Genomic DNA, 20,145 nt, shown 5'->3' on the forward strand with positions numbered 1-20,145 from the left:
GCTGCATTGTGAGTGTGATGAGACGGGAGCCACGGGTATTTTGGTGGACACTTGTTTCTTGTAGTTGAAGGAGGACAGGCAAGTCTGGCTGCAGAAATCCTTCTTTGTCCCCTCGTTATCCAGCGGGGCCTCGAGGATGTCCTGAGGCTCTCTTATCACTCTGAGAAAACGAGGAACGGTAAGATTAAAAAAATTCAATAGAGTGAAGTTTAGATGAAGTTGAAATAAGTTAAAGGACATCAGTTATTCTGTGAATGAGCCTAAAAAGAAGAATAATTAGAGCTGTTGGGTTTATCTAAGCACAAACCCTGCTGGAACAATAAGACAACCAAAGCAGCACCAAAACAAGACACAAGACGGAGCTCTTCGTCTGATCACTCGCGAGGGAAGCCGACTAAGGTCAAGCGCTGTCCCTTCCACTTGAACCCCGTCAACCTCGGCCGGACTTCCCGTAGCGCCCCTTTTATTGTGATTACATGAATATGCTTAGTTCCATTAACACGTGACAGTCTCAAACAAGCATGTGTGTGTACGCAGAGTATACGCCTGTGTGTGTGTGTGTGTGTGTGTGTGTGTGTGTGTGTGTGTGTGTGTGTGTGTGTGTGTGAGAAAATATGGCCCTGTGAAACCTGCTCAGCCAGGCCTAGCAATGTTTTACTATGTTATCTGCAAAGGAATGCAACTCCCAAGATGACTGGCACCAGGCGCCTCCAACCAGCCCAACTAACACAAACAACTGTTGTAACTGAACAGATATATAGTGCGTGTGTTCCACCATACCATATATCACAAAACAAGATGTGACCTTCCCATGAACTTGGTAAAATGGCCTGCATTTGTATAGCGCTTTACTTAGTCCCTAAGGACCCCAAAGCGCTTTACACTACATTCAGTCATTCACACACGGCGCCAGCAGGCACCAGGCACCACCACCAGTAGGCAAACATGGAGTTAGTATCTTGCCCAAGGATATTTAGCATGCAGGAGGCAGCCTGGGATCGAACCACCGACCTTCTGATTAGTGGCTGACCTGCTCTGCCACCTGAGCTACAGCCACCCCTAACTTAACATGTGTATAAGGTACGCCTAACAGCAGAAGGGAGTGAACATCCTCCCCTCTCATGGTGCAGAGAACGCACCCAGAACCTTAGCAGACCTAAATAAGGATGAGACATTTAACAACATACAAACAATTATATGTTTCTCAGTACAAATGACAATCTTAAGTTATCACTCTCACAAGAGCAGTCCAGCAACCAAAGACTGGGACTGTTAGACTCACTGAAGACAGAAGTGGCACGTCCTCCAAACTGGTATCTTTTGGTAAAATTTCAGGAGGCAGGAAGTGGAGCAGAATGTGCCAGTGTGGTTTTTCCTCTGGTAAACGGTCTCTCCATCCATGAGGGACCTGTTTGCAGGCGGAGCACGATGCAGGGCCATCCGTGTTGGCGAGCGAGGGCTCTGCAGGTTTGGATTCATCGGTCAAGGAGAAAACCGACCCAATCTTTAAGTCCTCCTGTAAAAACCAGAACAGGAGACGATGCGCGGGTGGAGTGCTGTTTAAATGATCCCCTGGATATTTAGATGATTTAATGTGCTGTCTATGTTTTTCTAGTTACAATAAATGACATCATTGTGTCCAGTAACATCTAACTGAAATAATAAAGAAGTTACTGTATAATGTAAAGGGGAAAATGATTGATAATGATTGAGTATCTTACCTTTACTACATTTGGCTCCTTCTTGATGTCCTGATGAGAAACTGAGGCTGTGAGACTCTGGCTGTACCCCTCATCGATGGGCTCTGTTTTGATCTTGATGAAGAGGCAAGAGAGATTTGGATTAACTGTGTAAGGTTAATAGCAAAGGCCTACATGTGGAGCACTGTGAGGACTCTAACGTAAGTGGTAATGTACTGGAAAGAGATTTAATAAACAGAATTTATTGTAATCATGAATTGCTGTTATCATTCAGTTGTTAATAACATTTATTCTGTCACTGAATCCAAACTGGGTTTAAGATATTCATACATTATGGCTACTGAAGAAGACATTTTTTACATAAAACTTACGCAGTTGAGATGTATTACAGATGGCTTCACGTCTTTAACCTCACAAACTTCAGATGAAGAGCTTTTCTTGTCTATAAGGACAAAAGCATGAACAATATTTCTGCTTTTGACACCTAAAAGCTTAAAAACTGCTGTCCAACTGCAAAATTCAGCGCAGCACAATAGAGCACACTTTCTCTGCAGTTTGAAATATGACTGGGACATACCCGTCACAGTGAAGGTCTGGGCCTCGTACACCATCATACACCTGTTGCTGCAGAAGAACTCCAGCCCGCCTTCATCATTTTTATTTTCTATCATGTCTGACAGCTGATGGGACGTCTGGCACATGGGGCAGAGCTGACGAGTGCCAACTTTCTGCAAAGATAACGGATGAAAAATGTGAGATGAAGAACACCAGTACCTTAGACATATGTTGTAAAGTATTATGCCTACTCCACATTTATGAAGGTGAGACTCATAATGGTTTTTGAAACTGTGAACTGAGTGTCTTAAACAGAAGTTATAACATTTTGCTGTTTGCATTTAAGCTGCACACTGTTTTGCTTAACACATGAAACACAAAGCCTGGTGATGACCTGTTATTAGTTTGTTTAAATTATCGGATGCTCTATGGGTTAAATGTGCCCTGATTTCTTTTTATTTCTCAAGTCCTTAGTTTTCAAACATCCGGTCCTGAAATAACATTTAATGAACATTTAATAATTTCTGTGCGTTTTCCTCATACTGACACAGTAACAGGATGTCTGGATTATATGATGGAGTTACATTAAGCACAAATACATTAAGGGACTATATAAAAGATGGCCTCATGTTACCTGCACATAGCTACTTTACCACAGACATAGTTGCTTGATTATGATTAGTAATTAACCGTTCTAATAACTAAAAATAATAAAACATGCTCCTCGTTCCCTTTTCTCTCTGCTAGCCACCTGCCAGCAATCTCTTCCTGTTAAAAAGGAGTCCTTCCTTTGCACTTTGCACATTCCTGCTATGAATGTGTTGTTTTAGGCACATTCAAGTCTTTTTGTCAAATATGGAGATAATGTGTTTGGGGTTTTTTTTGTTTTGTTTTTATTTCTGCACCTCTTTAAACTTGACCAGACATTCATCACTGCAGAGGGCTTTACTGCCGTCCTCCAGCTTGACCACGAGACATTTGTCGTAGCAGACGGCGTCACACATGTCGCAGAGAGACAAGCGCAGGTTGTTGACTTTGCGGTAGCTCATGAAGCAGGAGTCACTGCAAAGTCTGTGGACCACGCCATTCAGGGTCACCGTGAATTTGCACTAAGGTTGGAAAGGGAGCGTGTTAAGAGTAGTTATTACAAAAATATATTATGAACGTGATAATAACAACAAGTTTTAAAGTAAAAGGATGGAGATATTCTGCAGCTTTTTTTTTTAATTGTCACAAACACTCGCCTCCAGCGTTGTCTAAGAATCCTTAAACAGTTCATGACAAATGCGCTACAATCCCTAATGCATATAAAACAGAGTTCAGAGTAATTTACTTTATTTCTTTTCCTTACATAACAACATCTGGCACACATCCTGCACTGTGAACTAGGTCCCTCTTTTGGTGGAGGCTTAGTAGCAGCCTTTTTCATTTTGGATGTGACGGAGGAGAGACATGTATCGCTGCACAACTCCTTCATAGTTCCCGAATCATCCACCGGAGCCAGGATGATGTTTTGAGGTCGTGCAATCACCCTGAAGAAATAAGATGAAAGAGATCAAAGAGATTTCTGAGTCACTGAGATTAAATTTTTTTGTAGATCAGCATGTCGAGTTAGCACATTCACAAACCTGTTGAATCTGTAGCTCAGCTGCTCATTTAAATGGAGAATTAAAATACAGACTTACTGAAAGCAGTTGTGGCACTTTTTGATGGGTATTTTGATCTCGCAACGCTTTTCATGTAAGCAGGCCATGGAGCAAAAAAACTCCTCTGTGTCTTTCGGCTTGTAAAGTGTCTCTCCTTCCAACAAATTCTTTCTGCAGTGGAAACAGAGCGTGCACTCGTCGGCGATGAGCAACACTGTGTCGTTTGGTTCGACAGCATCCTCCTGTGGGAAGAGCCTCGGTTAGTATATAGGGATTAGAAATCTTCCCCAGACTTGAATGTAAGCTCTGTTTTCTGTGACTGAAGCGGAAAAAGAAACAAAGCATACTCACAGTGTTTGTCTCTTCTGATTGGTTATCGTTTTTTCTCTTCACTGAAGGGAGAAATCAGACATGCGATTACTGAAAATACAGCTGCTGTTCATGACTTGATCAATAACCTTTAGGAGTCACACAGATGAAATTATTAAATATGATCCAAACTTTCCTCCTCCACACAAAGTCAACGTAAGGCTTGTTGGGACACACTTAAGAAACACTTACTGGATTTCTCTCACATGTTGGAGGCATATGGACACTTTTTAAATAGAAGATGTCAAGACGAATGAAGAGAATTATAATAAAGGGAAAAGAAATCGATACTTCTGTTAAGAACTTTCAGAATAAAAGCAAAGACAGGATGCAGAGATTTGTAAGGTGAGCCTTTTACCTACAGTTAAGGTGATTGCTTGGATTTAGCAAGTAAAAGTACAACAAGTCACAGCATCACAGACTTCTACCAACAGTATTTGAATTCTATGTTTTTCTGTCACTAGATTTCTCTTTATAGAGACATGTTTGTTAACAAACACATCAATAGTCTTATTACTATCTTCATATAACAACATCATGGTTATTACAAAATAAGAGTTTTTGAGTATTTGTAAATCCTGTGAAAAGGTTATCATTCAGTAGCTTTTGGTTTTGAAATAGTGACAGTGAAAATCTGACCACAACACTATCTGAGTATGAATATGAGGAAACCTCAAAAGAGTGAAAAGGAAGAAAAAGAGATAGGAGTGCCACTTGAAAGGCTGATTCAGTCTGAACTGTTTTTGCAGTAGTTACACTGCCTCGCTGCTGGATTCTGTGGCTTCTCATGGTTCAGTATGATTTTATTTTACCTTTTAGACGTGGCATCAGAGCACTGTGGTCCTATTTTTTATGAAATCTATGACAACCCAAGATTTTCCTCACACCCTATTCCTCCACAAGTACGCAGATAAATGCTACACAAACATAATTCATTCATTTCAATTATATTATCATTTCACACTAAACCATCTCTGGGGTTTTGAGGGGGAAACTCTAAGCCTTTCTCTGGGCAATAATGCTGCTCCAACCACACCTTTCAGCTAAGAAAACTGAGCTCATTAAAATTAGACAGTAGAAGATTGGAAGAATGTGGCCTGGTCTGATTACTGCTGATACTGGGATGGTATAGACAGAATCTGGCAAGAACAATATGAAAGCATTGATCGATTCTGCCTTGTATCAACAGTTCAGATTGGTGGGGGTCTAACAGTGTGCAAGATCATTTCTTGGCACAGTTGATGCTGACCAATTCCATCCCTTTGTGACCCCGATTTCAGCCAAGCTTTGGCTGTCAGAGAGATGGCCTCACATTTGACTCTAGAATACTTTGGTTTTGTTCAATTCAGTGGTTACAATGTGCCCAAAACCTCCGCCACAGGGCCTGGAAGCAGCCATCCTCTGATGTCAGAATTTTCAGATCATGTCAAACTGATTCTTGAACATGACGATGAGTTCACTGCACTCAAATAGAACTCACCAGAACCCAATCGAGCACCTTTGGGAGGTGGTGGAACAGGATATTTGCTGACATGCAGCTGACAAATCTGCAGCAACTGTCTGATGCTATCATGCCGACATGAACCAAAATTTATGAAACTATACCATGAAGGATTATGGCTGTTTTGAAAGCTAAAGGGGTCAACACAGTGCTAGCAAGATGTACCTGATTAAATGTCTGGTGAGACTATAGCTTGTATGTGATTAAAAACAGTTTAAATTGTTTCGTTTTCAGAAGTGAGTGCTATATGTCTTTTATAACGTCTCTGATTTTGACCTGAAGATCCAGTAAAAAGATGTGAAAAATGGACGTTTGACAGATTCACTGTGGATTACCTTGATCCATCTCATTTGTCAGTCGCAGCTTGTAAGATTTCACACAAAAGCGGCCGCAGAAGAGCTGCACCACGTTCTCATCGTTTTTAAAGTTAACCATGTCCGAGACAGGTCGTGAAAAGAGGCAAGTGGTGCAGCGTAGGAGCATCCTGGAGTTCTGCAGAATAAATGTTTTTTTTAAAAAGAGATCTTTGGATTTTTGTGTAGATAATTACAACATTTTGGTCCCACAACTTTGCATTTTCTCTCTCTGATGTATCTGCACCTCTTTGAACCGCTTCAGACAACCACCGCTGCAGAATGTTTTGTTATCATCCTCCAGCTTCAGCGTGAGCGGTTTGCTGCGGCACACAGAGCTGCAGTTCTCACAGATGCCCATGTTGTTCTTGCAGAAATCATCGAAGCATGCGTGGCTGCAAAACCTGATGACGGCCTCGTTCAGGGTCAGCTCACATTTGGTCTGAAGTCAGTGAGAAAGGAGCCGTGGACATAAGATTATGGATTATAAAAAACTTTGTTTAGTTATTAATATTAATAAAATGCCATTGAACGGGATAATAAAGACATACAGCTCTTAAAGGAGACACTGTGATGTGCATGTACATGCAATTATACACAACAAATACGATTTTTTTTAAACCATAATAAAGGGAAAAATAAAAACTCTGAACACCCAGGTATCAAAAGAAAAAAAAAAAGTGCTTACACTGCAGACTTTTTTGCATATGTTGCAGACTGACTTTTGTGTTTGGGTGGATGCAGACTTGAAAGAGCTCAAGCAAGCCGGGCTGCAGAAGTCCTTCATAGTTCCTTTAGTGTCCACAGCAGCCATGATGAGGTCCAGAGGCTGCGATATCGCTCTGATCGAAGGGGAGGACAAACACTTAACACAGACACTTACATATCCTATAACCATCCTACCTGCTCAGCGACAAACAGGAGAAATTAATTAAATAATCGTCACCTGCTGGACAAAGCGATTCATTCAGCAGCTTAACAGCTAGATGATTCCATCAGGAGCTGCTCTGAAACACGGGTCTAAACTGAGCAATCATTTGGTGGCTGCTTAACTAACAGTGACGTCATGCAGTTTATAACTTAATGTCATTATAATGTCATATTGTTGTATATACTCTTTGGTTATGCTGCCCTCAAGTGGATAAAAGTCTTTAATAGAAATAAATGAAAACAGTCCGTGCCTGTTAGTCATCGAGAACAGAGCACAGTTTCAACAACACTCACTTATGACATTGGTGACAGGTCTTGGTGGCCGGTTTGTTGTAAGAAAACATCTCAAACAGACAGTTTTTGGAGCAGAAGACGTCTGAGAAGCCCTTCTTCTGGTAAGCAGTGTGTCCCTTCATCATGCTCTTTTTGCAGCGGGAGCAGTTCATGTGCACTGCCTGAAATGTAAAAGTGTAAATCACACAGTTGATTAAACACATTTTTACAGCATTTTATGCACTGATGAGCTACAACACTAAAACCCAAACGTGTAAAACACAGATTGCCATTGCCGTGGTGCGCTAAAGACGATCTCTGACACAGCCCCCAAAGACAGTTCAGCAATAGCATGAGGAGGTGTTCAGCTGGTCTCCACTCACTAGCGAGAACCACCTTCGATCCACAGACCATGCTAGCAATTTCCCAGAGTCAGACACCTGAACACAGAGATCCTGTGACCAAGCCCTGATGGGTCTGAGCTGTTCTGACAGCACGAGGGAGATCTGCCTCTGATAGAGCTGTTCTCATAATCCAAGTGATCCCTTTAATGGTATCAAAGTTTTACTGACAAAAGAAATCAATCTGAGAGTGCAGTGAAAGAAAAACAGCTGGCATGTTTGTCGGACTTAAGAAGATTTTATGTGTTATGAAAATAAAACTAATGGACATTTAGTCTCTTAAAAACTTTAAAAGGCATCCAGAACATTTATGGATTTGATCATTTTCAATTCAGTTCAATTCAATTTTATTTATATAGCACCAAATCACAACAACATTTGCTTCAAGGCACTTTATACTTTAACATAAATAAACTACAACAATAACGTTTTAATCCTTGTAATTGATAGATAGATTATGGAAAACACCTTTCTACAGGCCTGATATCCTGATATTTCATACATTCAGCTCAGATGATTTCACCGAAAATATATATTTTACAGACAAATTCTACTTCGTTGGAAGAGAAGAAAGTTTTCCTACCTTTTCAGAGCTGGGCTTGTTTGTGACCTCTGTAAGTGGAGTAGGTCTTGCACTCTGTTTCTTGTCATCATGGACGGGTTTATCTTCCACCGGCTGCTTGTTACTCAAAGATGACAACTGGGAAATGTGGATGGGATGCTGCACCTTCTCCTACATTTAAAGAGTAGTTTGTAAAGAATGCAGCGATGCTCACAGACCTCACATTTATTCAACTTTTTAAAAGTGTCATTTTCAGCAGGTTGTAAAACATAACAACAAACTGGACTCACGATGTCTAGTTTGGGGATTACTATCTTCACTTCTTTCATCAGAGCCATGGGCACCGATAGGTTGGTCTTCTTTTCTGTGACTAGTAAAACACATTTCCACTTTAGTGAGTCAAACCTCTCCACAGTTCCCAGTTAACAGAACATGAACCCATTTTTTCACCAGATTTAGTTTACCTTCATTTAAAGTGGGAGCAGAAGCATTACTGTCCACATCCATCCAATCATCATCTTCATCATAGTCCTCCTCCACATGGTTCTCTGTGTCGATATCCATTGCCTCTGCGAGCTCTTCATCAGCACTGTGCTCGTCTGGAGACGTATTTTTCTGCTTTCCGTCACCATCCTTGTTGCTCTTCTTGACTTCTGTTGTTGCATCTTCATCCGTTACCCTGGGCTTTGTACCTGAGCTGTTTGAGCGACCGTCTGCAGCAATCTCCTCATTTCTGTCATCGTCATCATCAGTGTCTATGTCAATGTCAAAATTCACATTCATGTCCTCATCATCGTCACTGAAATAAATACTTGGCTCAAGAGCTGTGCTAAAAGATTTCTTCTCCACGGGTTTGCTGATGTCACTCTTCACCGGCACGTCCTCTGCCTTGTCTTCTTTCTCTGTGTTCACGGCTTCATGTTCATTTGGCTCCGGCTGCTCTTTTTCAATCTCCTTCTTCTTTTTCTTTCTTTGGCTTTGTTTTCTTTTGCTTTTTTTACCTGTGGAAAAGACAAAGACAGATCTGTAAGAAGAATATCTGCATTTTTCGTACTTTTTAATTTTTAAACATTTCAGCTCACTTTTTAATAAAGAAACATCCTTCGGAAATAAGCAAATAGCTAATATTGTCCCACCATACATCAGTTGAGGACTATACAAGGTGAATCATCTGCCATAATAAACACGAATACCACTCAAAAATAACTGCAGGCACGACTATTATATCACACATCAAAGGAAACTTCCGAACCTTCATCATCTTCCTCAGCATCGCTGTTTCTGGGGGTGACAGGCTCCGTGACTGGCTGCAATTCATCTTTGAAGGAAAGAGGGAAAAAAAGGAACTCGACAGTGGTTCAACATTATTCCAACAAGTGGCGGTAACGCAGCAAGAAAAAATAAACATGCATGGAAACAATCGTGGTTTCTAAACATTCTTAATGGGGTTTTGCAAATGCGTTGAGGGAGGATTTGGGTGAACAGAGATTTGAGTCACATACCTGGAATCTCAATTTCCTCCAGAGTCTTTCCTTCGAATCGTTCGAGAGATCCATTCTCCAGTGCCGACAGAAGCTCTGATATTTTTGCGACATCGGCAGCTGCCTCGGGCGTCTGATAATACTCCCAGTCTGTCTGAATGTCACGGCCCAACAGCTTAGCTAGCTGAGTGAGCTCGTCATTTTTAAGGCTGAGAATCTGGAAAATTCTTACTATGTACTTACGAAAACACTGAGACCTGAGAGCTTCCTGGTTCTTTGCACCACAGCGATTAACGAACATCCTGATACACGCGTGTCCCTTGTGAAAGTCTGACCCTTTGCCACCAGGATTCCCAAATAAGAAGGGATTGTCCTTACCTACTCCACATGTGTCCCTCTTGTCCACAAGCACCGTTAGCGCAGAAAGCACTTCAGGGCTCAAAGTAAGAGCAAATATTTTTCCATTTGAGTTACTAACACCGATCGTGACTTTGTGCTTGGACAGAATTTGCTCCAACTGGGTCTGTGAACCAGCAGCATCTTCCTGAAGCTCTGCGGAAGCCCTTTCCTTGAATGACTGGAGTGTCACCCTTGAAACATCCTGAATATTTTTGTTTAAGAAGGACACGAATGCAAGTACCACTTTGAGAAGCGCGTTGTAGACCGGTGTTACTGCATACATCATCAGGCTCTGGACTGCAGAAGCTGTTGTCCTGTTCAGGCACTTGTAGAGCAGCATCACATCTTGTGTAAACTGTAAGGTTGGCTGGCAGGGTGTTTTTGTTTGTGATTTTGCATGGGAGGGCCATTCTTTCGTACACAGCTTAATAAATGCCTCAGCTTCCTCTAACACCTCTTCATCGCCATCCTTCAAAGCCCTGGCGTATTTAATGTCAGCGATCTTCTTCAGCGAATTTCCAAGCTTCCAAACGAGAGATGGTTTGTCAAACGACTTCGACCCCTCTTTGATGCCCGCAATCTCCTGGACAGCTTCTACTACGGCGTTGAAGTTTTGGGGCTTGACTGCGTCTTCGAAGCTGTTTATCGACTTCTTTCTTAACGTTATCAGGATCCGTGCCATTTGCCTCAGCTTCTGAGTGACGTATCCCTGATTCTGTTTCTTCTCTCTCATGTGGTAGCAACATTGTGCCAATTGTAATATGTAAGAATCTTCGCAAACTACAGAGGAAATATCGTCTTTCTTCATTTTTTTCAACATCTTCTTCACACCTGTTGAGATCTGTTCAGGGTCCGTTAGTCCAGTGGCGGCAACCAAAGTTAAGATTTGACTCTGAACGCCTTCTGGAGGTTTATTGGATGCCATCGAGGGACACTTTTGCATATGATGCCACACCACTTTACGATCATACATGCGTTTACAATATACACAAGTGGCGAGTGTTTTAAGTGTGGATATCTCCGATTTCCTTTCCACTTTCAGTTTTCCTCTGCGAGCCTTCAAGACTCCTTGGTTGTGTTTGAAGTTTCCTTTGTTTCGCAACATCTCCAGACGCTTTTTGCGTTCCTTGCTGTTCCTGCGCATTGCGTACACTTCAGCAATTTCAGGTTCTTCCTTTCTATGCGTGAAAAGGTGTCGAGAAATTTTAGTTTGAGGTTTCCCACAAACGTAACAGTAATTTCTGTTAGTGAAGGAAGTTTCTTTAGACTTTCCATCAGAGTCAGACTCATCGGAGTCCGACATATCGTTCGGCGCTTTGGAAGAACCGGCCTTCGAGTCATCTGCATTTTCTTCAAATTCCTGATCCTGGTCATCGTTTTCGGTGAAACTGTCATCATTGCTTGGTTCATTGTCAATGACATAATCTTCATCAGAGAAGCATTCTGCAGAACTGAATTCCTCATCTGAGTTTTCCACCTAGAATTAATTAGGAAAAAGGCAAATTTATGCACCCAACACACAAATCTAACTGCACTCTGATTTTCTTTACAATAAACAAGCCACTTAACACTCATGCTGATAGTCCAGACTCCCATGTTCTCTCTGTCTTAGTTTAGTTCAGAGCGAGTTCTCCCTCGTTTTTGGCCGACATATTTAGGCTTAAAATTCTGTTTGGATGGATTTTAAACGCTTTTAATAACCTCAACAGAACTTTACACTTGAATCATAGTTATTAAAGAGAGGCATCAAATCACTCCCTGTCTTCACCACCCACAACACTGGATGCATTTATTGCAAACAATGCATTTTGACTCAGAATTAACAGCATTATGACTGCTACTGTGTATTTAGTGCCTTTTTTCATTCACAGATGTCGTTATAAGCAGAAGGTCTGCAGAAGAGACTGTGCTGCTAGATTACCGATGGACTCTTAGGGAAGTTAAACCCTTTTAACCCTTTTGTAAATACCAGACATCATAAAGTGATGAATCCCGAGTCTGCAGTCACATTTACAGTGCTGGTGTTTAATATAAAACAAATCTTGTTCAACACCTACTCTTTCATCCACTGTCGAAGACGCTGCAGTCTCCATTTCTGAGGTTTGTGGTTCTTTGTTTTGATCCTGTAAATAAAAAGAAGACAGCAAAGTCAAAAAGAAAACTTCCTGTATATATTCTCATATACTGTTATGAACAGAGGTTAGAAATTTACACACACAGGGACAAAGAACAAAGAAGTCCATCCAACATCATACCAAACCAAATAAACCTACTGCTGATCGCCAAGCGTAAGAGGACTGCCCATAGTTGTAAGTTATCTCCTTGCCTGGAGATATTTTCTTCAGAGCAAACAGGCACAGATGTGGTTTCCCCTCATGAGCAATTTTCTTCATTTTGCAGTTGGGGCTTACGTGATCATCATTCACGAGTCGTCCGAGAGTCCCATCCTCTGCAGAAGCATCAATGCTGCAGGGCAAATGCTCACAATGAGCCTTCAACCACTGTTAAAATTATGCATTTTATCACAGTGACTCGGACTGATGGTGGTGACGGACAGTCAGTGTCTGCACGTTCAAGCTATCTTTATAAGTAAGTTGGGTAAAGTAATGTTAAAGAAAAGCATGTTTCATGCACATAATGAAGATTTTTTTAAAAAAAACCTGGATCTGACTTGATATCAACCTTTCTCAGGATACACGAGGGCTTTCTATTAAACATGAGCTTTTAGACATTTTAAAACAAGAACCCTCCTTATATTGCTGAAAACTCACCACCAGCTTGTTCCGTTCCAGGAAAACTGAAACAAGAAATTGTTGAGGGTGTCTACACATTTCTCTGGACGGGTTTCTCCACAGGTTGAGACGTTCCCCCGATACTCAACAACAAAGTTGGATGGCTCAATGGCTTTACTGGTGAACACACCTCTCCCTACAAATATGCAAAAAAAAAAAAAAAAAAGTTTGATTCAGTTACTAATTTGTAGTCATAAGACCAATCCATGGTAACAACTAGACCAATAGTAATCAAATAGTATTTACAAAAAGAAAAGTGTAGCAATAAAGTTTCCTGATGTATTCACCGTTTACATGATCTATTATAAGATTACCTTTCAGTGTCTCATATCAACAATCAACAGGGGCTGAGACTAAAAGCCAGTTTACAAAAACAACCATAACAGGGAGGTTATAAGGGGTTCATGACCAACCTTTAGTGGAATTAATAAACATTTCCTTCAGGAAGGATTTGTCCTTGCAAGCCTTTATGTGCTGCATGGCATCCTGCTCAGGAGTTAGCTGTCCGCCTTGCTGATCCACATCATCTGAAGTCCAAAAATATTATTGAAATACAAAAATCATTAACACAATTTTCACATAAACTATTTTTGATGTAAAGATGAAGATGTGTTATCATCTGTTTCAAACAAATAACAGCATGCTGCAGTTTCTCACGCCTTTTTTAGTTTATTCACCATTCATGTTGTGGAACGAAGCAAACTATGTGCACGCCCTGGATACAGAGGGTGAGTACGTCCTCACCTTTGGTCATGTTTTAAAATTTTGTTTGGGTAGATCTTAAAGGATTTTAATGAGCTCACTGAGAGTGTTGAATATTGTAGTCAGTCATTATTGAATGTAAGTAGACAATACTGTCTAGTTCTTTTTAAAAATCCTTCATAACTTCAACAACCTTTTAAGGTTGTTTTTCTCTGTGTAAGTACTGTTCATGACAGCTAACCCAATATAGTGGAAAACTTAAAAGTTGTAGCTTAAAAATACAAATATCCTCTGATTATAGCCTTGCAGAGGCAACTTAGGCCTGCAGGCCCCGAGAGAACGGGAAACAGTTTAGAAAAACAATATTTTGATTTTCTAGTTGCATTAATAAACACATCTGGACAAAATTTAAAGTGGTATTAAAAAGGTTACTGGAATATGGCATCCCTTCATTTTGTCCTCATGAACATTTGTGTGAAACCTGATCATGTTTAGCGAATGAATTCTTTGACCATCCCATCCAAAATCTTCAGCTTATTTTTGAGTCCTTAGAGTGTTGAAGTTGGAGATTTCGAGATTCATTGTGTTCACAAGAATAGTACAGACATTTGAGGAGTCCAAAAGAATAATCACTCCAGGTTAATAGGTGCAGAAAGGCTCATCTTTGCAACATACCGCTCCGCTGAGGTAGAAAATCTGACTCTTCACGGTCCACCACAGAGCTGCCCTGCTCCATATCTGGCTCCAATTCATCTTGAATGATCAAAACAGACTGCATTTATTCACAACTCCTTAAAAGACAATCTGATGACCACTGGCAGGCTAATGTGTGTTTATGTCTGCATAATACTGGACACAAACCTTCAATCTCAATCTCATCCAGAGAGGTTCCTTTGAATCTTTCAAGAGAGCCTTTTTCCATTGCCAGAAGCAGTTTAGCAATTTTTGCGAGTTCAACAGCCGCTTCGGGCAGCCGATAATAATCCCTGTCCATCCGGATGTCATGACCCAGCAGTTTAGCAAGGTGAGGTAGCTCATCATTCTCCAAGTTAAGAATCTGAAAAATTCTTGCAATGTGCTTGTGAAAATGCACGGACGTGAGGTGCTCTGGGTTCTTTGCAGAGCACATTCTTGTGTAGACCCGAACACAGTGGCCTCCGTGGTAGAGGCTTGTAGATGAACCGTCTGGCTTTGCAAACAAGAAAGGATTGTCTTTGTGTACGCCGCACGCTGGTCTCTTGCTCATAAGCAGCGTTAATGCGCTGACGAGCTGAGACGTCAACAAAACAGCAACGTTCTGCCCAGTCTTGCCTGCAATATTAATCCTGATAAAGTGCTTGGACAACACCTGGGTAGTCTCGTCCCGCTCCTGGAATGACTTAAGGGTAATTTTTGAAACCTCGGGTGCGCATTTGTTTAAGACTGACACCTGTGCAAGTATGACTCTGCAAAGTGCATTATACATCTGAGGGGTTTCATACTTCTTCATGCACTCAATGGCAGAAGCAGAAGTCTTTTCCAGGTGCGTGTAGAACGTCTGTATGTCTCGCGTGAACGGTATCGTAGAGGGGCTGTGTACTTTGTGTTCACTTGATGAAGGTGCATCTTTGTGAGGACCAGTTTCCTTCCACTCCTTCGCACACAGCATCATGAATGTGTTAGCATCTCTCACAGCCCGCTTACTGCTGTCGCTCTGTGCGACAACAAATTCTCCCAGTTTTTTCAGAGACTTTACAAAAAACAAGGCAAGGCTCGGTTTGCTGTACTTCTGCTTTTTTTCATCAAAACCAGAGAGGTTTCTGACAGCAGCAACAACTTTGTAGAAGCTTCTGGGTTTAAGTGCTGCTTCAAAACTCACTATTCCCTTATCATGGAGCTCTATTAAGAGCCTTCCTATTTTTCTCAGCTTCTGTCTGACGCGCTCTTGGTTTGTCGGATCATTTCCACTGTTCTCAATAAGACTCTGGGCCATCTTCATGAAAAGGTAGTCGTGTTGAATTAAAAATACAATTTCATCTTGTTTCATCGGTGAAAGTATCTCCCAAACTTCAGACGGAAACTTTTCAGAGAACTCCGACTCGGTGACATCCCCCAAGATGCTCGTCTCGCCATGTGTTGCAGCATTTATTGTTTGCTTAGCACACTTTGCTACATGCCTATATAGGTCTTTGCTATAAAGCATTACTTTACAATAAATGCAGTGCACAAAATTTTCAGCAGTCATGACATAGCGGGATGATCGTCTTCCCACTTTTAGCGGTCCTGTGTTACTCCTCAGAACCTCTTGATTATGTTTGTAGTTTCCTCTTTTTCGTAATTTGGCCAGAAGACTTTTACGTTCTGCTGAGTTTTTGGGTAAAGCAAAGATTTCAGCGATTTCAGGGTCTTCATCGATGTGCCTTGAAAGATGCCGAGCAATTTTGTGATAACCTTTCCCGCAAACATAACAGTAATTTTTCTTTGTGAAAGATGTTCCTCCGCCTTTTAGTCCAGCCTTACTGGATCTGTCTCCTTTGTATCTGTCTTCTTTGTACGTCTTGTCTTTGTCCGAGTCATGATCATCAGAACTCGAAGTGTCATCCTCCTGAATTGATGACACTCTCCTGAAGTTTTTCGTCATTTCTTGAGAATCTGACTCAGAATGTGGCGAACTGTCCCTGGATGACCTTCCAAGATCAGCAGAGTGGTCACTGTCATGACTTGGACCTGGTAGTTCGCTGTCATCATCCGAGTCTTTAAACTGAAAATACAAATTAAGAGCATGTTGACAGACTACATTTGGTTCACTAACAGATACTTTATATGTTTTTATATGCATTTAGCAAACACATAGCTTCAAGGTACTGTGCAAAACCAGAGAGACAGACCACTACACACCTTCCAGACAAACAACCTTCAGCAAATGTAGAATTTAGAAATATACCTAAAAAGCATGGACTATAAAATCTTGCACAGGTAAAATATGCAAACTCCGAACACAACGGCCCCCGAGAGACCATAAGGTTCGAACCAGGAACCTTTTGTACTTCTGTACTCCAAAACAAAATTGTTGCTTGTTTACGTACTCTTCTTTTCTTGGGTGTTGATGAAATTTGATACATTTTTTTGTCTGAAGTACTTGGTCCATCACGTGACTCCTGTAAATGTGAAATAAGACAAAAAAACTGAATATAAACATTAATATTTGGAAATGATTACATACCAAACTGTAAATTTGGACATATTTGTGTACTGGTTTGATTGAGTTTTTACTGTTACAAAACATTTTTTTATTTGTCTTAAAAAGAATTCAAAAACTTTGCACATCTGCCACATCCCAGAAAACAAAGCACACCAGGCTAAAGAAAGGCATCAATCTCAGACTGGTAGAAGGATCCGAACCAAAGTCGGATCACAATCTCATCATAAAAGAGCCACTCTGGGGTTCTCATTCTGACCACATTTGGACTACTCGTTGGTACTAGCCAGACTGAGAACGCCTCCTCCAAACACTGTTAGTTCTAGAGTAAGTGTAACGCTATTTTACACTTATAGATGTCAGGTTCTTCTGAATGAGCACAGAGAACTGTTCTGGTGTGTTCAGAGGGAGTGAGTGGAATATATAAAAATCAAAAGAAAGGCTTCTTTAATAATATAAACATACCTTGGGACGCCACAAGTAATAGGAGCTGCCGTAGTTGTAAGTTATCTCTTTGCCTTGAGGTATTTCTTCCACTGCAAAGAGGCACAAGTGTGGCTTCCCCTCATAAACAATCTTCTTCATTTCACAGTTTGGACTTATGTGATCATCATTCACAAGCCTTCCAAGGGTCTTGTCCTCTTTGGAAGCATCAACGCTACACATACAAAAGTGACCCCTTAATAAAAGGAAGCTGTACATAAACAGTCCAAAACACTTTAAAAATGCAAAACAAACACCTTACCACCACTGTTCTCCATTCCATGTAAACTCATATAAGAAACCATTCAAAGTATCACCGCTTCTCTTCTTAGGCCTCCCGTCTTTGCGAAGAAAGATCTTCCCACGATACTCGACAACAAAGGCAGATGCTTTAATGGTTTTGTTTGTAAAGACACCCTTTCCTAAAAATTTTATTAAGAACATAAAAATTAGGTTCAACAATTTCCCTATAAACTGTTTACACAGGAACTGCCATGACTTTGGCAATATATATAGCACTCTGTGCATTCAAATAAGACATCATCCTTTTAAATACATCCAGCAAAAGTAGAATTAAGTCTTTTCAGACCAACTGTGGCTGTGATTAGTCCACAACTTCCCAGACATATTTTATAAAGGAATATTCACATTTTTACTTCATCATATACAAAAATAAATTGTGTTTAAGTATGTCTAATTTTACTTCTGAAGACCAGAAATACACTGCTTGAAAGTCTAAGCCCCCCTACAGTTTAATGGGACCACCATATTCATTCACTGGAGCTACCAAGGTTGCATAATTTTCCTTTAATTTGTCACCCATTCGTGTTCCACTATAAAAGACTGATATCACAGTCTTATATATACACCACATACCTTTAAAGGAGTCTATGAACCTTTCTTCTAGGAAGGGTTTGTCTCTGCAAGCCACAATGTGCACCAGGGCATCTTGCTCTGGATTCACTCGCTTGTGTCGGTTTTCCATGACAGCTGGAAAAATCTGCTGAGCACAACAATTATGGCAATGTAAATATTGCAGCAGACAGTTTATTTATATTCAAGGTTTGAGGCTTGAGGTGTGTTTTCAGTGTGCGAATGCAAGCCAAAACACATCTGGGGTGCTTAAAAATAATGTTATGCCCCACCCACTACTAAAGGAAGTCCAGGACTGCTCTTACTGATAATTGACTAACATAGGAGGGTTGTCAACAAGTCAGTTCACCTTGACGTTCCAGGCTATAAAAGCTGGCCCAGATGAATTGCTTAGTCTCTCTCTCCTCAAGTACACCTGTATAAATCCAGGTTGCATAAGTATTGTAGATTGTATACTTTCAGTACACTCATCCCTTTTTTGTACGTGCATACAATATGTTCAACACGCTGCCAACCTTATTCAGAACAACTGTAACTTTTTAGTTGCAATAAATGTGCGTGTGTTTGGTAGAAAAAAAATTCAAGAAGCTCATATTTCTAACATTTGTTCACTCAAATGTAAATAGTCCACAAAATTGGGAAAATAAGTTAAACTATCTCGTTTTATTTATAAAGTAAAAACTGATACTGATACTACTTTGAACTAATGAATGCACTAAGTACTAAATGTAATTACTTATAATAATAAGTATTTCCACTTGATTTGCAGTGAAGCAGGATGAACAAACTGGCACTAGAGTAGATTTTCCACAGACCTCAAACTTGTACTAAAGTACTTGAGCGGCTCTGCATGTAGAAGTTTGTTCCACTTTCCTCTGTAACTTCTTGGATAAATTTGTCTGTTCTGCTCAGTTGTACCAGGCACTATACAACTGAGCAGAAAACCCATGCATCTGGACAGCTGCATCTGGCTAATGTTTACATTCAGTTAGTTGTACACATACATGCTTTGCTAGTATCCTTGCATTAACCAGCAGGTGAGAAACAAACCAGCAGTGGTTTCTGAGCTGTTTACCCGTTGTTTTAGACCTAGCTAAATGTATTTCAAGAACTACTTCGGTTTCACACCAAACAACAGTTACCTCCGCTTTAGTGTCCACAAGAAAAAACAAGAAGAGCTCCAAGTGTAGCTAGCATAGAAGTAGCCATCTTTCTTGTATGGGTGATGAGAGACCACGTGACGATAAAGGGGCACGATCTGGGAGGAGCGGCGGTATCTCTGACCAATCACTGGCGGTAACGTCAACGATTGACTGCAGCGGCAGCGAATCCGCGGTCGCGATCGTCTCAGCCGTGAAAGTGGAATGAGCAGTTTATGAGGACATGGCGGGGACAAGTACCGTCGGCGTTAAGCGTCCTCGTAATCCGAGTAAAACACACCGACTGGAAATCACATTCATCACATTTGTATCTACTTTTGAGCCGCTTTAACGACTGAATCGATACATTTTTACCTTATTTCAGAGAGCTCTCCTTCCAAGTCTCTCTGCTCGGAGACCATTTATGCATTACTTCTTTTTAGTTTAGTTCACTGGAAGTGACATGGATAAAAAACGAAAACAGCGTGGAGACAAAAGTTAGAGAGGCGAGGCTGTTTGGACATGCGCAGAGGGAAAGCGTTACCTGGATGACGAATGCTGAACATCAAGGAAAAAAACAGGAAGACCACAGAGGAGATTCAAGGATGTAGTGAAGGAGGACATGGAGAGTTATATCGGCAGCATTTAGTGTGATAGAGGATGGAAGGGATAGGATGAGATACTGAAAGATGATCCACTGTGGTGACCCCTTAAGGTTTCACCCTGGTTCGATTTAAGCAACAAAAGGTAGATCTTTTAGGTTCACTAAAAGATCACGGTTTGGGCTGAAATCAAATCACATTACAGA

The 20,145-nt window shown here is 40.9% G+C and overlaps 1 protein-coding gene across 2 annotated transcripts; it reads right to left on the reverse strand.

Annotated features, from left to right (window-relative positions):
• Nucleotide 1: 1 nt before the first annotated feature.
• On the reverse strand, nucleotides 2–20,105 carry LOC120726492. 2 transcript variants are annotated; one of them, XM_040020101.1, is made up of 29 exons: nucleotides 19,341–20,105; nucleotides 18,202–18,325; nucleotides 17,588–17,747; nucleotides 17,308–17,500; nucleotides 16,730–16,801; nucleotides 14,526–16,404; nucleotides 14,340–14,417; nucleotides 13,376–13,489; nucleotides 12,942–13,098; nucleotides 12,444–12,636; nucleotides 12,228–12,293; nucleotides 9,793–11,647; nucleotides 9,543–9,608; nucleotides 8,755–9,291; nucleotides 8,581–8,660; nucleotides 8,312–8,461; nucleotides 7,349–7,509; nucleotides 6,813–6,966; nucleotides 6,372–6,566; nucleotides 6,107–6,263; nucleotides 4,253–4,293; nucleotides 3,941–4,143; nucleotides 3,607–3,787; nucleotides 3,161–3,364; nucleotides 2,278–2,428; nucleotides 2,072–2,142; nucleotides 1,722–1,814; nucleotides 1,283–1,516; nucleotides 2–160 (listed from the first exon to the last, which is right to left on the reverse strand). In XM_040020101.1, the coding sequence occupies exons 2-29, from the start codon at nucleotides 18,308–18,310 to the stop codon at nucleotides 116–118; spliced, it is 7,599 nt and encodes a 2,532-aa protein (XP_039876035.1). In that variant the 5' UTR covers nucleotides 18,311–18,325; nucleotides 19,341–20,105; the 3' UTR covers nucleotides 2–115. The 2 variants fall into 2 exon arrangements, with proteins under 2 accessions (XP_039876035.1, XP_039876034.1); XM_040020100.1 differs by having other exon boundaries at nucleotides 18,202–18,328.
• Nucleotides 20,106–20,145: the final 40 nt, after the last annotated feature.

The sequence above is a fragment of the Simochromis diagramma genome, unplaced genomic scaffold (assembly GCF_900408965.1).
Source record: "Simochromis diagramma unplaced genomic scaffold, fSimDia1.1 OVJJ01000753.1, whole genome shotgun sequence".
In the NCBI taxonomy this organism is placed as follows: Eukaryota; Metazoa; Chordata; class Actinopteri; order Cichliformes; family Cichlidae; genus Simochromis; species Simochromis diagramma.